This window comes from Lissotriton helveticus, chromosome 8 (genome assembly GCF_964261635.1).
Source record: "Lissotriton helveticus chromosome 8, aLisHel1.1, whole genome shotgun sequence".
Classification (NCBI taxonomy): Eukaryota; Metazoa; Chordata; class Amphibia; order Caudata; family Salamandridae; genus Lissotriton; species Lissotriton helveticus.
Genome location: NC_136069.1, coordinates 66,773,787 through 66,794,855, shown reverse-complemented (window position 1 = coordinate 66,794,855; position 21,069 = coordinate 66,773,787). Strand labels below are relative to the sequence as shown.

The 21,069-nt window shown below is 44.6% G+C and overlaps 1 protein-coding gene across 2 annotated transcripts in view; it reads right to left on the bottom strand.

Moving 5' to 3' along the window:
* POLQ (DNA polymerase theta) overlaps positions 1-21,069 on the bottom strand; it is a 478,304-nt gene that overhangs the window by 149,281 nt on the left and 307,954 nt on the right. For both annotated transcript variants that reach the window (XM_078656637.1, XM_078656638.1), the window contains 5 exons: positions 16,362-16,602; positions 13,552-13,745; positions 11,095-11,232; positions 10,146-10,320; positions 3,183-3,315 (listed from right to left, as the gene is read on the bottom strand). In XM_078656637.1, coding sequence (XP_078512763.1) covers positions 3,183-3,315; positions 10,146-10,320; positions 11,095-11,232; positions 13,552-13,745; positions 16,362-16,602 — 881 coding nt within the window. The remainder of the gene's footprint in view (positions 1-3,182; positions 3,316-10,145; positions 10,321-11,094; positions 11,233-13,551; positions 13,746-16,361; positions 16,603-21,069) is intronic.

The window sequence follows — 21,069 nt, the reverse complement described above, 5'->3', positions numbered from 1 at the left end:
ACAAGTCCATGGACAACATTCAGTCTCCTAGGTCCAAGGCAGAAAGGTGATAGCCAGTCTGAGCATTTTTGGATTGGTCTTTCTGCAGAAAGGAGTTCAATAGGTGAAAGCCCAGGATAGGCTTTAGGTCCCTTTGAAGCAGCATGAAAAGCATTCCTGTGCCTTCTCCAAGTCTAATACCTGTCCGATGGCACCCTTGGAAAGTAAAAGACGTATCTCCTGCATCAGGATGTTCAAATATTCCTTCAAAATGTGTTCTAATGTGGGTGGAAGCTGGTCCGGAGAGGAAATGAAGAGAAGGGTACATCCCCTTTAAATGATCTGTAAGACTCATTTGTCTGACGTCGCGGATCTCCTGCTGGGTAGAAAAGCCGAATCCTACCTCCCACAGCTCTAACCAGAGCACCTGAGGACAGTGGCGGCTTGCATAGGGAGTGCTGCGGGCAGGGGAGGGACAGAGTGGCGGGTAGTAACCTTGAACACACGACGAAACGGAGACAAGTACTTATTATGTTCATCCGTTCTGTCTATGTCCAGGTTTACTATCCCCCACCCTGCCCCTCACCACCTCGCAGCACGCCCTATGCGAGACGCCACGGCCTGAGGACAAACGAAAGCGGCTTGGCAGCCACTCTAGCAGGACAAGAGGAAATGGACGACTATCGACCCTGCTGCCCCATGTGGTGTCTGTTAGTGCTGCATCACTGGCCCCAAAAGGACTGCGCTTTCTGCTGTACAAAATGGTTGGCAAGGCTGACGCGGTCTATAAGCTAGCCCTCTCGGAATAGCATCTAAAGTTCGTTAAGTTGATGCGAGAATTGTTTTCACTGGCTTTAGCAACCACAAAGAGCGGGCAGTGGCTCAGCTCTCTTTATGTCTCTCTAGTGCAGAGTACTCCTTTCCCCCTTAAGAGTCTGGACCCATCAAAAGATAGATCTATGGGGGACACTTGCACATTGCCAGAAAACCCAGTCGATCTCATCCAAGTAGACCTCCTGATGCAAACAGTTCTGCCAAGGCAATCGCTGGTATATAGGTCTGCACAGATCACAGACTTTGCTGAATCCTACTAGTCGTGTATTCTCTGAGCCAGAGAAGTTTTGGGGTCCTCTGGCACCACTGGCAAGATCTCTCGTGCCATGTCCCAGAAAGCATGCACGTACCTGCTCAGTAAACAAATCGCATGTATGGACCTAAGTGTTTTCTTGCGGAAGAAAACACTATTAACAAAAGGGTTAATGTTTCTGATTCCCCCTCTCATTCGCGGAGTTCTACACTTTGGGACCTTTTCTGGGTTATTAATTAACTGGCATAAATCAGAACTCATTCCAGTGACTGAGGCCACTAAACTGCTTGATCTTGAATACCCCTTGCACTGGTATGTTAGAAACGGGATTTCAGGTTGGCTAAGGCTTGCGCCAAAGCCAGACAGAAACCAACACTCTAGTCAGGGCAAGGGAGTTACATGCTGAAGATAACCCCTTGCTCACCCCCTTGGTAGCTTGGCACAAGCAGTCAGGCTTAACCCAGAGGCAATGTGTAAAGCGTTTGCGCAATACACACACAGTAGCAACATACTAGGCACACCATAAAAGTAACTCCACACAAGGTTATATATGAAAATAGCTTTTGTATTATCTTAAACACATTAGAATAGTAATCACACAATATGCACTGTGCCACCTGGCACTGGGCAATATTTACAGGGGATTATATACACATGAGAGGGCCAATTGGGCCACTGTCAGAACCATCACAAAGTGAAAATAGTAAATGTAAAACCAATAATAAACATAGAACACAACCAGTAATTACTGGCAAACACTGTACTCCGCATCATCCTCCAAAAAAACCCATATTATGCACAGTATCGCATCAGGCGTAAAATACATTATGCGCCAACCTCATAAGCCTATAACATATTGGAACATAACTTCCTAAGTATGACTCACATTGGGGGCATAACTCACAGTAGAGGATAACCTTACTAGCATAAACCACAGTATGCAAATAACCTCATACATAAACCACATTTTGAGACATAAAACAGGGCGCATAAATCACAGTACATGAATGACATCGCCGGTGCACCGATTCTCCTAAATACTTGGGAATTGTTTTACAACGAGATAAATCAGAAGGTATCCGCGTCGCTCATTACCGGTATCATCCTGATGTTAGGTTAACATATCTTAAACCAGAGAGGACCAAAGAACCACATTTCCCCCTTTGTGCCTTACTCCCTCAGGGTATTCCGCAAGACCCCACTGACAGACAGACCCTCTCCACCATGTGTTGGGCTAGGTCCAGACTACGGCGTTACCTAGGTTGGGGATTTTGTGCTTTCCGCACATACCCCTCTCATAATCTGTGGCCACCGCTAACACGGGAGAGGTTGGTACAGTGTAAACTTGCATCCCACCAGCTAACTGTTATGGGTGACTTGTTCCTTAATGGAACCTTGAATCCCAACTCTGCCTTGGTGGAGAGTGGGAACCCAACCCATATGACAATTTTGTCTTCCACCGCTTGTATAGTACACTGTGTTCCACCCTGCCTACATATCCTGAGGAACCCCAAGACTTTCATCCATTCCTCTCAGTAATATCCACCCCAGATAATGGTAAGTTACTGTCCCGCCTCTATGACACCTCCTGCAATGATGCGCTGCTGGTTCGGAGGAATCCAGAACTGCATGAGAGCATGACTTGGGCCCCACTCTTCCGGATAAAACTTGCTCCTATTGTCGTATGCAAACCAAACTGGTATGCAACAACCACTGACAGAAGCTGTTACATTACAAATACCTACACTGAGCTTATACAGCTCCGAAACTTTAGCTAACCTCGATCCCATGAGACTACACCACTGCCCTAAATATAAAAGGAGCCAAGCTGACTTCACACACTTGACTTGGAACTGCACTGTAAAACCTTCCAAGCAAGCTTCAATTTTAAAACCAGCTTATGGTGATTCGCCTCTCAGTCATCCATATTTCCCAGCCCTGAAATAGACTATAACTTCATGCAACATTGTAAAAAAACTAAAAAATCTGAAAACATGATAGGATTGCCTTCACTGAGCAACATGTGGATGTCCACCTCACACACCAATAAGAGAGAAATCAGAAAGAGAGGCTGAGGGGGCAAATATCCCCTTCATTGCTTTAACAAGCACCATACCTGTTTTTGGGAACAAAGGCAGCGGTAATGCCTGGTGCCTGAGACGGTGGACTCTCTCCAACAAGCTTTGGCATTTCAATCTCAAAGTCTTTAGGAACGTTCTGGATATTTGGTTCTGTGAAGCTCACTCTACCTAGAGGAGAAAGGGAATATCACATGGTATCACCACAGCACAACATCACTAAAAAACAGTGGCTGATCATATATGAGCAAGTTGCTTGAATGTGACTCTTTTTCATGCTTGATTCTCTTCATGCATGAGATACTTTGCAGCTGAGATCAATACTGCACACACCCTGATATACAGTAAAAGTCCAGACTATTGTTGCACATGTGGCTGTTTGTTTTAGAATTTCCTCAGTAGTAATTCTAAATGTAGTAGTTTTGCCCCTTCTCTGTGAATTGAATTGTTATTGCACTTGATTATAGTATATTTAAATATCTGCTCCTTCATATCTCTTGGGTTAAAGTAGGCATACCAATCAAACCAAGGTGATGCTTCAAGATGGCAGCAGCATGCATCCTCCCATTTATAGAAACACATTTATTTTTATGGCGAAGACTGCATTCATTTCAGAGTGCTGCTCTCTCTATGGTCTTTTCCATCTTCTGCACACACCTGGGAACTCCTAGAGTGTGTGAAACATAAAGGGGTCTGTGGAATGTGCTCATTCACCTTCATGTGCTGCTCATCTCCTGGCTTTATAAATCTCCTGGGTAGGGATACCATACTCTCTAGCTTACCACACAAAGTTCTATTTTTAGTGCCCACGGTCTGTGTGCAGTGATGTCTTCATATTGCTATTCTACTCTGGAAGTCCGTTCAGCAGGGCAGACTCTCCAATGTTCACTCTCACCTTCATTAAACTAACAATCTAAAACTGGAGCATGAGCTTCCCACCCAGTCTCAAGCACTTTCACTCATGCACTCCTACCCACATTCAAGCACCCAACTATCCATATTTGTGCATCCCATAACATTTATTGAACTCCTTGAATTTACTCACCCTCAATTCTTTCACTCAATTAACATTAAATCCATACAGCCATTCACTGTTATTTACTGAGAGGTTTCATAGAGCACTGCATGTAGCCTTTCAGTTACTTCAGAGGACTTTCATTCATCCACTGCCTTAACCTTCCAGTCTTCTCTTATCCACTAACCTTCACCCATCTATCTACTCATATTCCTCTACTTACCCACTTACCTACTCCCATTCACCTACCTATTGACCTTCAACCGACTATCCATTCACATGCACTCACCTGTATTGAGCATTATGATGCACATTATATTTCAACTCACAATGACCCATCCACTCACATGTACCTATCTAGTCACTCAGACTCAGCATTTCATGACTCACCAAACCACACAAATCCACAGAAGTATACCTACTCACAAACTCGCCCATCAATCAAAAAGCACTTTCGTTAATAAACAACCAGACTTATTGCTTTTGTTAATACTTCCAGAAGTAGATTAACATTTTTCAGTACAACCAACCTGTCCAACTCCAACTGATAATCGTGGTTCTGTTCCTGGGGTACACTCAATGATAGTCATAAGCACAAAATAGTCCCACCGCGTGCGGGGGACCCCATAACACATATAAAATAGATTATATATATATGTATGTTTAAAGATTTAAAAGTCCTTAGTACTCTAACACATACATATATATGTATCAATACATGCAGCCTACCCGCATTAGGCTAAAATGCCAAATTTCATTGAATTTTTCATTTAAAATAACCTTATACATTTAGCATTTCTGTAACACAGAACTTGCACACCTTAGAAACATAATATTTATTTGAAGGGAAAAAGGCAAGGAAATAAAAGGTATTGTAAGCCAATACGCTGCACTGAAAATCACAATAGAGTAAACTGGCACTGTGCCTTTAAGACCACCAAGAATTCCCCAATCCCATCATGCCCCACAGGTGACCGTTAGGTTGGGTCTTTTTTACGGCACTCACTATTATTTGATGATGATAAGCCACTTATAGCTTCTGCATAATGTATTTGTCCGGGGAAGAGGAAGGATTGCTTATGACTTTGATGAGTATAGCCCTGGAAGAACACTAGGATTACACGTAAGTAACTTATCCTTAGCCAGGGGATACTCCTCAATAGTCATAAGCACTGAATAGAATAGCAAGCCCATCCCTTACAACTGCGGACGAATACCAAGCAGATAATGGAACTACTGGCTTATCACCCAAAGAGATTTCTCAACGGAACCTGCTCCACATGGGCATCTGCCTGAGTTTCTGAATGCAAACAATAATGGTGAGCGAAGTTGTTTACGGATCACCATGTGGCAGCCTTCCAGATCTCAGCAATGGCTACATTCCTAAGAAGGGCCACAGTGGTGGACTTACCCCTTGTAGAATGAGCCTTCAGTCTACCGGGGAGGTGTTTGTTGGCTAACTCGTAATCAAGAGAAACACAAGAGCCCATCCACTTGTAAAGAGCATGGTTTTTAAGGCTTTCCTAAAAACCCAGAGATTTTCATTGTTTTGAAAAATATACATAGGCCATTCCAAGAATTTGAAGCTTCTCCCATGAGGTGCACTTATATTTGGGAATCAAAACATAGCATGGTGTGGAGGACCTCGGGGTTCTTGATGGCTTACACCACTTGAATTTATTCTTCAAGTAGTCATGGCCCATTCCATGGAGTGCTTTAAAAACAATGCAGACCGACTTAAAACTCACTCTGTTTTATTGGCAACCAATGAAGCTTTTTAGAGCACCTGCTCAGGATTTGAATTTGGGGATGCCTAATAGCAGTCAAGCGGGTGTGTTTTGCAAGGTCTGAATTTTGTTCAAATGTTTCTGTTGCATGTTGGAATAGAGCCCATTACAGTAGTCAAGTTTCGAAAGCATCATCAGTGACTTCTGTTTTTTGCAAAGAGGGAGGCAGAAAGGAAGGATTTTTTAAAATTGTTTTGATGGTGTAAAAAACTGAGACCATATTTACCTGTTTATTGTACACAAGTCTCTAATCACTCCCAAATTACGGGTCGATTTGACTGGAATTGAGGAAATACCTAGCTCAATGGGCCACCAAGAATGGGACCAGAAGGAAGGTGATTTTCCAAAAACAATGACCTCGGTTTTATTAGAGTTCAGTTTGAGGAAATTGGTTGCCATCCATGTGTTGACTACTAGCATGCATTCTCTGAAATTCAAGTCCATGTCGAGAATATTCTCTGTTAGGGAGATGACAATTTGTGTGTCATCCGTGTAGGAGGTCAGCGAGAACCCAAACTGTCTGATCAAGGTAGCTAAATTTGAAACATAAACATTAAACAGGGTGGTCAAAACGCAATGAAGATCCCTGTGGCACACCACATGGTTGAGAAAAGAAGTATAATGTAAAGAAAGTTTGCAAAATATATCGTTTACAGCTAGCCAGAAAGGATTTTAGGAGAGCAAGTGCCTCTCCTCTTAAGCCTATGTCTGCTAGTCGACCTATGAGCAGCTTGTGGTTCACTGTGTTTAAAGCTGCTGACAGGTTGAGTAGTTTAAGAGCTGCCTCCGTTATTTATCTAGAGTTTCTCTAATCTCTTCTGTTGCCTTAGTTAAGGCTGTTTCAGTGCTAGTGCTTCTAAATCCTTATTGAGTTGGGTCCAAATGATTATTTTCTTGTATAAATGCAGCTAATTGCTGACTCATAAACTATTCAGCAATTTTTGCTTAGATGGACCTGTAGCTATTTGTATCTGTTGGGTCCAACAATGGTTTCTTAATAAGAGGCAATATGGAAGCAGTTTTCCATTGGTTTAGAAAGATGCCCGTCTTGAACATAAGCTGATAAATTTCAATAAAGTTTTGGGCAATTAGTTTTGATGCCAACTTGACTACAGTAGGGGGACAAGGGTCAAGAGAGGATCCAGATTTTGTAAATTTATTGCGTGTGATCACCTGCTCTTGAGTGGGCTCGATACATTTAATGAAGCGATTACAATTCTCATGGGGGGAGTCAGAGGAGGGAAGTTCAGATGAGTGCTTGCTCAGGGAGAATTTGTCGTAGACCTCTCTGACTTTGTTTTAAAAGAAGGTAGCCAAGCTGTTACAAACATCTTGGCTGTAGTGACTGGTCATCTCTATATCTAGTATTGTGAGTTCCATTACTGTTTGAAACAGTTTGTTTGTCAAGTTCTTTGCAGCTTCTATTTGTTGTGTAAAGTAAGAAGCATTTTCCTTCCCTATCACTAATTTATAGGCAAGCAGTTCTAGTTTGTACTTCTTTTTTCTCAATGTCACGGTAGGTCTTTCTCCAGATGCGCTCTTGCCTTCTGCATTTTAGTTTTAAGGCTCTAAGGGACTCAGTAAACCAAGATGCCATAGGGTGTGTTCTATTGCTACGAGATACCTTTGGTGGAGCAAGCAAATTGACAGCAGATGTTAGCCAAGAAATATGATTATTTACTATTCTATTAATCTCATTTGAGGTTGAAGGCAATGAATCTTGCAAGGTTTGCTGTCATTTGTCAGATGAGATGTTGTGCCATGGCTGAGAGATGAGGTTTTTCAGAAATATTCTATCCTGTTTTGAGGGATGTGGCAAGTTGATGTCAAATGTTATTACCGAATGGTCTGACCAGGCCACAGGTAACATATTCCTTGTGAAAGGACTCCTGGATTGCTTTAACCCCTTCCATGCTTATGACGAGCTCAGCGGCCGGCCCACGCGGGGCTAATGCCCCGCCTGTGCGGGTGTTTTATTGGAGTGGGCGGAGTCGTGACGAATCCAGCTCGTCATGAGCACAGCTCCACTGTGCAGCATGACGAGCTGGGCTCGTCACGAGCAGCGCGGCACCGCCCCGCGTGGAAGGGGTTAAGATGTCCATAAAGTCTTGTAAAAAACCTAGATGTCCATACTGCAAGAATTCAGGAGCCATGCTGTCAAGCTCAGAGTGGGACAATTGGGGTGCATGCCAATCCTCTGTGTGGGGTTTCAGACAAGTGAAGAAGGTCCGGATATAGAACCTGTTGTTCACCAGGGGGTTGAGAGGTAGTGGAGGAAAAGTGTACAGCAATGTCTCTGATGAGCTGATCAACTAAGCATTTCTTCTGGATCCTGGTTGGGGAAATCTGAGGCGAAGACACAGTATTTTGCATTTGCTGCGTCTGCAAACAAATCAATTTCTGCCACACCCCATTGTTGGAAAATGTCCAGGGCAACTTCGCCGTTTAATACCCAGTCAACTAACTTTTACAAAGTTGCGACTGAGGGAGTCTGTGTGTACATTGAGCATGCTTGGTAGATGAATGGCAGTGGTGGCCAGGTTCCTGGCAAGTAGCCATCACCATATAGCTTGAGACTCCATCGATAAGGGACTTGACCTGGTTTCTCCCTGCTTGTTCAGATAATGCATTGTGGTGGTAGTGTGCATTTGTACCTACAGGGAGAGCGTCTAGAAGGTTGGAAGAAACTATTTTAGTGCGAGGTGGATTGCCCTCAGCTCCAACATATTGATTGATATGGTACAGTTTTTTCATTTCCGACCACAGATCTTGGATTTGCAGAGGACCCATGTGGGCACCCCAGCACTGGAGGGAAGCATCTGTAATTAGTGTCTGTTTGGGGAGGTCCTGATGAAAAGGAACCCCTATTGAGAGATGAGGATGCTTCATCCACCAACGGAGCTAGTCTTTCGCCATCTGGGAGAGGGTCACAGTGTATTCCCAGTGGCCCGAGAATTGCACTCACTGGTCTTCCAATGCTTGCTGAAGAGGCTGGGAACAATGTGGATGCATGACACCATGGATCCCAGTAGAGAGGCCACCAAGAAGCTAATGGAACTACTGGCTTATTACCCAAAGAGATTACTCAACGGGGCCTGCCCCACCTGGGTGTCTGCCTGAGTATGTTAATGCAATAATGGTGAGCGAAGTTGTTTACGGATCACCATGTGGCAGCCTTACAGATCCCAGCAATGGCTACATTCCTAAGAAGGTCGACAGTGGTCATGCAGAGACTGCTTATAACATGGAGGAAATTACCGCAGCAAATAGGCTTTCTTCGGTTGAACCAAGGTGTCTACACAATACTTGAAAGTGAATCTATTCAATGCCCATGTATCCGCCAAAGAACAATGCCTTCTTAACACAAACAAGTAGGACTAATTCTAATAGCCGATTATGACTGGCTTCTTTGTGATCAAGAGCTCGACAAATACAGCAAATTGACACTTAACTTCAAAAATAAAAGATTAATCAATGGCGTGCAAGACGAGAATGTGTTTAAATAGAGATCCTTCTTTTCTTTCAACTTAAAATTTCCTAAAGCATGAGTTATTCATTATTCTAGCATCTAGTTAGAACCAGTGGTGTTTTCATGACTAAGTCTAAATAATTTACATTCTGTTAGAAATGTATGCTATTTTAAAAATCATGGAAGTGATCACAGGCTCAAGATGGGGACTCATTGTATGAACCCTATTATTTGGGAACCATATGCCAGTATTACTCTTGATTTTAGGAATGTGACATAACTAAAGTATACACTTCTCATTTTACATTTGTAAAAGGATTAGGGAGTCATTTGCCTTGCAGATTTTTTTTTGAAAGCTACAAGTTCAACGTTTATATCTTCTCGATATAAACTTGTAATATTTACAGAACAATTTGTAAGTTTAACCTCAAATTGTTTGATACAAAAAATTGCTAATGTTACCATCACACGGGTGCCACATGCAAATATCCATTAATAATGATGGAATATAGTTATAGAAGGTAAACCACTGGTAGGAATACACAGGACCCTAATAATAATACGTAACAAAACAATATTCCTTTGTTATGTAATCCAAGTTACTGTATGGAGCCTGTATTAGCTAATGGGACATTGCCTGTATCTGTCTTTCTGGGTTTTCTGTGCCTTACAATAAAACCAAAGACTGACGACTTTGCAAAAGTACACTTATGTGCTATTGTCATGTTACCTGTAGCTGTATGCGTTTGAGAAAGAGGGTAGATCCTTTCCATGCCCAGGAATGGGTTAAAACACTTCTCACGTTGCAGTGGAAACACTACTTTAGTCATGGCATTGGTTATTCGCCTCCACTCCAGTATCAGACCCGGCAGAGGGTGTAAGGCTTTTAACTTCTCCAAGACGTCCTTCAGGAAGAAAGCAGCAATATTTAGTCATTCTTACCTCATAATTTTGTATTATTCACCATAGCAGGTTCATAAATTTACCCATAACATCTATAGTATGTGCTCATTGTCGAACAGGGTACCAGAAGAACCAGCAGAGAAGTAGCATCCTCAAACTACGACTACTTCTATCTCACTCAAACACTGTGATACTTCAATTGATGACTGAAACCTTCTACAACTGCCTAAGGATCATATTGAGGGATATTCCGAGATGATCAATCCATCTGAAGGCCTCAAGCAACAAACAAATGGGAATACATGAAGACAGACAATTTAGTAAATATCAAAGTGAATGGGCTTTGCGGAACTCGCTTAAAGCAAGAGTTAAAGGAATGTATTGGAGTCCATGCCCTGGCCAATAAATTGACATGGTACTGTCAGCTGCTTTGAAGTCACAGAGTTCCAAACAGATCATGAAGCTAACATCCAAAATCACAGACGAGATCTTGCACGAGATTAATATCCAACTAAAAATCGATCTTGACAATGGTACACCAATCAATACAACTTATTTAGGAATGTGTGCATGTTTTTCCAAAACCTTAACATGAATACATTTCTTCAGAAACAGGATTTCCTAATTTTATCAAAATTACATGAAGATAATGACATATTTCATATGGAATTACAGCTGAGAAAAATACTAACAAAGGCCCATCTAAACCAACCCAGCAACAAATATCAAACAGGTATGCTGCACAGTGCAGCTGCATTTGGAAGCTTGTGCCATACCTTAGTGGTGCTGAATTGCTTTCCCACTCGAACCCGGTTTCCATTAGTAGCGGTCCTTCTGACATAACCCAGGGTTTTTTTGTTTGCTTGTCCTTTCACATCTCCATTGGGTGGCAGCTTTAGCTCCAAAAACAGAACCTGGAGGAGTCAGGAGTGCATGAATGCAATTCTTAGTTTCCAAGGTGCAGACAGGAAGTCACAGTAAGCAACTATTAGAGTGTGGGTACACAAACACACAACTATCCACAATTGACAATTTTCTAAGAGGACAACATATTACTAATGCAAATGAGGATGCAATGACAGATAGAATCATGTAGACAACATCAACAAAGGTCCTAGTCCACCTGCAATCTTTTACTGCAAGCTGCCACTTACTCCCAAAATTGATCGCAGAAGAGGGTGGGTTTCTTTTCAGAGTAAAAAGCACACAAGACCATTGAGTGATTGAGTGAGAGGACTGGTCAGAGTGCAATACTATCTGGCACAGGACTTACAAAAATATCTGATGTGTTGCTTGTAAAGCAGACAAGAAGTGTTTACTCTTCTGGCAGAAAGGAAACAATCAGAAGATAACAGCAAACTAGACTTTTCTAAGTATGAGGAGAAATTTGAAGCAAAATCTGAAATACAGAGTCGTGATATTTGCCTTCTTTGATGGGACAGGGTCCAAAGTTCTGCGAAGGTCTCTTCTCACTTATGAGGATGCTGCAGAAACTGCTGAAAACTGAGCACTACAGTCATACAACTGACAGATGAGATCCTATCACACAGCAGCAAGTAATGCCAGGTGATCCAACCCTGGAGTGTATAGTCAATACAAACCTGTTCTACCTACCACAATGCCTCTGGGCTCATGAAAAGAGGCACGCCAGATGACTGAGTCAGGATAGCGGTGGCCAACAGCAACTGTTTAGGCATTTTGGCAGAGCCCCACTGACCACAAATACTAATGATTTTCCAAGTAACACTGATACATCTGCCAACAAATACACTGCCTATGTAACATGTAAACAGTCATCCTTGTACTCCTATCATATGCATCATGGTCTGATATGATAATTAAGCAGCTTTAAACAACAATATAATACATTAAAACTAATAAATATGTAAAGTGTATTCACAAATACACGAGGTGTTCAAGGGAAGACGTAGGAGAAAGTGGCGGCTACAACTAAAACAAATATGGTGAGACAATACAGTGCCAAACTGACCATATTTACTGCTCCCTTGGGGGCGGCACTTCTCTCCCCATGTCAGCGTCCGCAAGCAAGAAAAGGAAGGACTTCCTTCCTGCTCAGGGGAACACCAACAACCAATCCTGGAGCCGCTCTCAGCATGAGACCGGATATGGGAATGGTGGGAGCAGGCTAACTCAGCGCTCATTTTTAGGCTGGGGGCCTGAGCCAGCAATCTGCCAACTGTTTCACAGCCATAGGATTGCTTGGTGCGCACATCAGACTGGCCATAGCAAACCAGCCGGCCAACCCGCCATGCGCACTGCAGGGGCAGCTGTAATCCTGCAATCGCAGGATTGAGCCCACCCCCTGCACTCACACTGAGGCGAATAGTTAAAATGTCATTGATGTGCCACTTTACTTATATTTGTGTGCCTGCTGCACTTGTTGCAGGCGGGGCGATGCTCCTCCGCTCTGGTAGGACACCTATTGAGATTATATATATATATATTTAATATATATATTTTAGCCTCTAAAATTGTGGTATATATGTATACAAATATATGTATCACGCTTTTAGAGGCTAAATGAATTGACTTCCTGAGGGCAAACGTCTGTTTTTGATCCTCCTGAAACAAACATTTCTTAGAGAAAGCCACTAAAAACGGAAAATATGCTGGAATTTTTGTCATCATGAAAACTGCGCAAGTGACCATGATATTCAGATAGAAAAATGTTGAACACAAATAACAGCAAAAACAACAGTTGATTGACAGAATGCAGAACAATGTCACACATTCACCCCAGTACAGAGATCTGGGCCTAAATCCATTGTTTTTTTGCTCACCATACCAACCCAGTTCAGACATGGCCATATGCAAATCAGGCTTGACCCTGTGCCTCATGGGAACAGTCGAGCCCGAACTGCCAAGCCAGGTCCTCCCTGGGCCGTAAACAAGCATCCTAGGACCGGTTTCTGGCGATCAGCCTTCATCAGCCAGGATAGCTTGAATCCAGTGGTGTGGAGAGCACGGGACTCACATCTGAGCATACCCGTTCCACTCGGGGGGAATGTTTTGCCATTGTGCAACATTCCATCCATCATCTTGTGTGTTTTGCTGAACACAAATATTAGCCTTTTTTTAATCATATAAATGATATAAGGTTATTTCTTTCAGATACTAATTAATGCTAAACAGAACCTGGAACACAAAACCATGTCTTCAAGAAAGCCTGCAGGTCTTGCTGTACACAACAGAAATGCATGAGGGTCACCTACCTCAGCGATATCATCAGGGCTGGTGAGGGAGAAGCTGTGGCCGGCCAGCTGGTAGGCCTGCGCCTCGATCTCATTCAACTTGGCCTGCATGATGTGCTTCTGGGTCTCACACTCCTCAGTGCTGAAGCCAATGCCATTCAGCTCCAAGAGTGCGAGGCAGTACATCGTGGGCATCTCCACGGTGCGGAAGACATCTGCGAAAGGTATAAGTGCAAAATAAATCCCACTGGGACAGTATGAAAGTACTTTGGGAATGGATAATTTAAGATCATTGACTTTTACCTGGGCCAGCTTGGGGGCTGAGATTTTTAGGGCATACGCCAGTGCCGCTGGCACCACCAGATGCCTAACACCACCTATGCTAAAAGTAATCAGACCTTTTCTGCCACTAGCTACCTTGACTGGATCAGAGGCCTTCAGTCACCTCATACATTTTAGGGACCTACTGCACTCAACGGGGCCGCCCTCCTTCCCCCCAGCGCCTTGAGACCCTCGCAGGTGATATAATTGCGCTTTATCCACCATGATTGATTGGTCGAAAAGATGCTTGTTCATTCTGCGGTCCTGTATTTATCACCTAAAGGGATTAAGCTCCTGGTTCTCACTTGTAGCCGCAATAGAGTAGGAGACATCTTTGCTTGGGGAGTCTGCAGCTAGGACTCCATCAGCCATTCCACTCTGCTAACCAGCTACTTAAATGGAGGAGGATTCTAGAGACCGCACCCTCCCCACCCTGAAACGGTTGGGCACTGCCAGATCGGTGCAACAGCAGCAGAATGTGCACTAGTCCTACACTTAAAACCCTAATTTATCACCATGAATCTGCTTTGCTACAGGTCTTCCCAGTACCCACCTTTTGCATCCCAAGAACATTAATATTGGGGCTCTCATCAAAACCAACAAAGAAGTCCATCCTCCAACCAATAACTATTGGCCTGGTTGACATAGCAAGGCTTGGATGAACCTACATGGACTTGCCAAAGCTTAAGTAGCCACATTGACCACCAGATCCCAAAGGTGTAAACAAGGCACCATGCCTGCCTCAATCACCTTCACAGGAAGCACGTAGGCTCTACATATCCAGTATCTGCATTACAGAAACACAAGCTTTCAACATCACGCTATCCCTCGCCTTTGACTTCTGGCACAGTGAGATTTCTTTACTCCCTTCGCTCACCTCCAACCCTCACGGGCGACGCTCACAGAGACAAAATCCACGTTTCCACAAATGGCCTTAGAAATATTTTCAATACTTACAACACAGCATCAACCAAGAAGACTCAGTCTCAATGACATGCTCCAAACCAAAACATGAAAAACGCCACTCTTTAAATGTTTTCCTAGGCGTACTGTCCAACGAAACCTCATCACGCTGTCAAGTACATCACATCTGAGAACGAATATCAACACACCCGTTGACTCTTTCAAATCCGCTCCAAAATCCAACGAGCAGGTGATTTCCAATGAAAGTGTGAATCCCAAACCAAAACCTACTGTACCTACATAATTATAATCTCTCACCACCACCGTGATAGACGGATTGTGATTGTGATGATAATGACCTGGTTTGGTGAGATGGTTTGCTCATTCAAGTACTGGGAGTAACAGGTCCCTGACAATGTGGCTGTAAGTACTAGATCAAAGGAGATTACTTTGATCTGGGTAGAATGGGAGATGTGAGGTGTATTTTCAGGGTCAAGGAATGTTTCTTTCATCAACCTCCTCCCCCCACACACACAAACCCCCACCCTCTCTCTCCTTCCGGTATGGCACGTCCTGCCTTACCTCGAAGGCCTGTCTACATATTGACTCCCCACAACTAATGGTTTCTTTAGACCATCAATCTCTCCTGCCACCTTACGGACATACTCGTATTTGTCAAAGTCGCTTTGACTCACTCGGATACTGATCTTCGACTCTCTAGCCTGCGGTCCCTGCCTCCTGGAGCCCTGAAACCCCATGCCATGCTCAACGGAGACAATACCAAAGGGGATGATGGACAGAGCGCTTGAGCAAATCAAACACTCACCCCCAGTCAACTGATCTGGGTTTAATCCATCATCATTCTTTAGCTCACTCAGCCACCCCAGTTCAGACATGGCCATATGCAAATCAGTCTGACCCTGTGCCTCATGGGAACAGTCCAGCCCGAACTGCCAAGCCTGTCTTCCCTGGACCGGAAACAAGCATCCCGAGACCGATTTCGGGTTCATAACCCTCATCAGCCAGGCTATCTTGAATCCAGTGGCAAGTGAGCAAGGGACCCACGTCTGGCCATACCCTGCCAACTTAGGGCGAACAAAGCAATACCAAAGGGGATGATGGACGGAGCGTTTGAGCAAATCAAACACTCACCCCCAGTCAACTGATCTGGGCTTAATCCATCACCATTCTTTAGCTCACTCCACCACCCCTTTGGTATCGCTATGCTCAACTGAGAGCCAAGAAGAGTCAGTGGGTCAAGAAAAGGTGATAAGGACACAGAGAAAGGACTTTCCCGATGTTATCTGACAACCACAGAACCCTTTGCTAGCAGACCAAGGTGGGCAATAGTGAACAGCATGTTAAGATTCATGAGAGGCGACTCGTGCTCTCGCTTTATAAACAACACAAAGTTATTACATTGACCCAAACAGTAACTCTAGAACCCGCCTTGACAGGGCCAAACATAACTCCATTCTAGTGTGTGTCTCTGCCGCACACATTAAGAGGGGCAAACACCACTAGGGCACATTTAGTTAGGTTAACCAGGACAAGGACTAGTAATACAGTTTACCGATGATGGCCTTTGTCTACTTAGGACTAGTTACCGTGAAGATGCTCCTTCTGCAGCAGCGCGGTCAGCTGGTTCATGACGCCAAATACCAGCACGGCCTCCATGGAGGCCCGGAAGCGCCCCGACTGGTCCGGGTCGGCCCCAAGGCCAAGGCTCTTGACCCCTTGCCCCGTCCCCAGCCCTTCCAGGAGGGGCAGCTCCTGGGGGATGAAGTTGGTGACCATGTTGTGAAGGGTCCGCTCCTTGGAGCCCGGGTCCAGCAGCCAACACGCCACCTATCATTCGGAACAGAGAAACCATGAAACCAACCCCTGCGAAAGCCACGTCAAACCAAACATACACTTTATTACAACACTGTGAAAACATATGCATTTAAGATATACTTTTATCTCCCAAGATGGTTAGAAAAAGGAAATGTTTCTGCTCTTAATTGTGTGCGCAGAGATGTTTTGCCCCGGGCCCTGGGCTGCCTTTGATGAGGTAATCTATATACAGCTGTCAGGAGGCCTGTCTGATTGTAAGGATGACATGGCGGCGCTTGAAGGGCGAGCACGCGGCGAGCACGAGGCTGATTCCCCGCTGTGGGGGGGGACAGCCATCTTACGGGGCAGGCAGCGCTACAATCATTACCTCTAATTACAGCCGCGGAGGCAGAGCGTGTCAATTCATTTTATTTATTTATTTGCAGTGTTTTATATAGAGCTGGCTAGACCCGGAGGTATCAGAGCACTTTACATGAGGATCAGCGAGTTACAGGTTACGTCATTACATAGCCAAGTATAGACATAGGAGAAAAAACATGAGATAACACAATAATGTGAGTTATTAGCGCAGACACTCGTCTTATGGGGAGTGAAAAGGTAGAGGGAGCGTAGAGCACCAGGAGGATGCAGAATACAAGCACAAACAGTCTTATAGACATCCCAACAGGGCCAATAGCTTCCGGCTGAAAAATTGGAATCACAACCTGAATTTCCTGAACTATGGTCAGCGGTGCAATTGCCCTCATGGCAACTATATCCAGACTGTTGACGACCAAGCGAAGCCTCTAAGAAGGGCAAAGATGGGACTCGAGTGCAACAATGCAAAATCCAAAGTAATTAGCAACCACACCATTGCTTGAACTGGACCAAGACAAGCTGTGGTGAGCCCACCTTTAACAGCAAGCCGGCCGCTCCCTCTTGTGACTGCAAACAGAGGCGGGAGGACAACTTCTACACCCCCACCCGCCAGCTCCGCTCCGCCAGCCTCGCCCTCGCCACAGTCCCCCGCATCCGAAGAGCGACCACCGGTGGCAGATCCTTCTCCCACCTCGCCGCCAAGACCTGGAACACCCTCCCCACCAACCTACGACAGACCCAGACCCAGGACCTGCTGACATTCAGGAGACTAAAGACCTGGCTCTTCGATCACTAGCAGGACCCGCCACACCCCCAGCGCCTTGAGACCCTCACGGGTGTGTAGTGCGCTTTACAAGTGTTATGATTGATTGATTGAGGACGAGCCGGTGGTGGCCGGTAGATGACTGGGACAGGCAGGCGCGCAGAGATAGCGCCTAGGACACGCCGGCTGAAGACACATGATAGGCCAGGGCAGGGGTTCCAAGGCCCCCTTTCATCTGCAGGCGGCGGCTTCTTCGCCCACGTTCCTTCTGCGAGACTGCTCTCAATAAAAATACCAATGCAGGTGATAATAATTAGATACAAATAACGCGTCACACCTGTGCTTGTGCCCACAGTTCATCCTGAACGAATTTCTTGGTGCTATAAACAGACCTATAACGCAATAGTATTCATTTTATCGACTAGGAAAGGAAGAAAGGCTGATTCGGACCTGCGAACGTGGAGTTAAAAGTAGTTGCCTATGATCACTAGACGCCGATTGACTATTCTTAAGCTTAGGTTTCTTATATGTTCAGCGAAGCCCGGCCTGGCTCCATCGTCTCTCTCTCTTCTGTACCAGTCGGCCAGACTCCTAGCGTATGGAGAACTCTAGACCACTTCAGACTCACCCGCCAGACTCACAGGGTATTAAAGCCATCTCATGGAGGCCGCACAAAGTGAACCAAGGTAAAGCTTAATTATCACGTGCTCGATATGTGCAACTAAAGCGATTTCTTGCGTCAAGGTGGTGTTATTTTTGCAAAAATCCCATGATGCAGTGCGACCGAATCGATTTCTACGAATCTATTTATGCTTAAAAAACTAAAACTCATCCGTGCATTTACGAATAAATGGAAGGAGCCATCAAACAAGACTGTCCTGGGTGCTCTCTATCAGATGAAACTGAACTCCACGTTAGTTTCTTTTGCCCTGCCTAGAATAAGACAAGGTCTAAGTGGGTCCTCCAGTTTTGTCGTAATACGGGGATTCGCAACTACATTGATGCTTTTAGATTATTTAAGTGTGAACTCACCTTGTGTGCAGGGGGACTCGCTGACTGCTGATTCCACCGCCAAGAGTCCCGCTGGCCTAACAGGGAGCGCTGAAGCACTGACAGACATCTCCGGTCATCACCGCCATTACCGCCACCGCCCCGGGACTACGAATCCTCGCAGCCTCAGCGGCGGCGCAGTTTCAGTGACGGCCTTGGAGCGCTAGGCGGCGCATAAAGACGCTTGAACCTCCGCCTCGCGGGACGCGAGCGGGGCGTGACTGGGCTGGGCCATAGACCCTGGTTCGGATTTGATTATTATTTCTCTGATTATTGTGAGACTTTGGTGTTAGGTGTTTAATGTTCTTTTAAAAAAATTTTTTTTTTAAACGTGTTAGGTGCCTTAACGACCTGGTTATATTATTACTATATATATTTTTTATTGTGCAAGGACAAGGGTGTGTAATGTCTAAATCTAAACCAGATAAGTCAGCCTCTGGTCTGGGCACTATGGATAATTTTCTGGTTAAAAAAGTGAACCAAATAAATAATGAAAGAAGGGCCTCTCTGGGCCTAGTAAGCCCACCTCGATTACTAGACGTGGTTTTGTCTCCGTCCGGGGTCTCTTTACCGGGAAACAGCGATGTCGCAAGTGACCGGGCTACTATATCTACAGTAGCACAGGTACACAGGGAGACTCCGGACGTCATGTCTGACACCTCCTTGGAAGAATCAGAGCAGACATTACCAGCTACTAGACCTGTGAGACTATGCAGAAAACTGCAATCTAAACGTGGGGGGAAGAATAGTAAAAAGAGAGCTGATCCTCCACGTTCTGTTTGTATTGGCCCTATTTCTGGTTCCTGCCCTGAGAATGGTTATAAAGAGGGGGGTACGCTTATAGATTTGGAACAATTTACCCTACTTATGAAATCAACAGTAGCAAAAATAGAGGTTAAAATAGAAGAGATGCTGAGACCGCTTACCACCAAGCTGGACACTGTGTCGCTAGAAGTGGATAGATTGGGTGGATTAGTTTCAGCATTTCTGGCTACTGCCACAGCTGTTCCACCGAAAGCAGCGGATAAGGGTCAGAGTGCTGTGAGAGAGAAAGTACAGCAGATCAGCCATCAAACACCTGCTAATGAAACTGCTTCTTCTGCCCAACCTTTAGTAACTGAACAGCTTAGACAACCCATAGTTGAGTCTGAAGGTAGGCCTGACTCTATACAAACAAGGAAAAGTCATTATATTAACTTGCCACCTGACTGTGCTCCCTATGTGGTGGTCCTAACGAATGTCCCGCCTATTGAGGACTTCTCTGCCCAGCCATATGGGGAGTCTCATGATTCTTTAAAAAATAAAACAGTTGCGTGGTTGAGTCAAAATTGTGGCTTTCCATCTAAATTCTCTGATCAAATCCTTTCAACGCATAGGTTGAACTGGATTGGGCCGTCCAGTAAGACCACTAGTGGGGACTGTATTGTGGTTAACTTTAGGCACCCGCAACATGTGGCAACAGTACTATTAAGGGCGGCCTCTCTAGTATATAATACGAATAGTGTTTGTGTCCGTCCTCTTGGCCACTTTTATGCCCATTTGAATGTAGTCCACTCAGCTCCTAGGAAAATTAGACCACAGCCACAGTCCCTGATACCGGCAGCTAAGACTTATCTGTATAATGTTAATGCACATTGCAGGAATGTCCCTACTGTGGAATCATTTACTAGTCATAATGCTGGTATTCATTGTGGGAATGGTTTCAATGTGGACACCTGAAACAGATTTGATCTGCTCTCTGGCCTGGAGGCGTGTGACTGACGTAAGTGGTGCGTGGGGCAGGAAAATGATCAAGTGGCAGATGAAGGACATGTAGGGACTCTTGTGGACATAAGGAATGGCAGTAATGTAATTTGCTGGAACATTGCGGGCTTAGCTTCAAAGATGGGAGACTGTAACTGGATTAGCTTTATCAAGCAATATCAGATCATTTGCCTTCAAGAGACCTGGTCAACTGAATGTGACTTCTTCCTTGAAGGCTATAAATCATTCTATGTTCCAGCGTCTCCATCTAGCAGGGGTAGGCCAAAGGGGGGGATTAGTCACATTTATCTCTGTTGATTTACCTTGTAACATACGCAGAGTTCAAATGGATAATCCAGGCATTATTGGTCTGGTGCTAACTAAAGATAATTGTTCGGCAGGTCTGGTCAATTTTTACAATGGTATAAACTTATGCTCAGCTCTGAGCCAAGCAGCGGCACTAAATGCTTTTATCTCAGCTTCTATGGATGAATGTATTCACAACCTTTTGATTATGGGTGACTTTAATGTTCACCCTTGTGGTGATCTTCTGCTAAAATGTATCT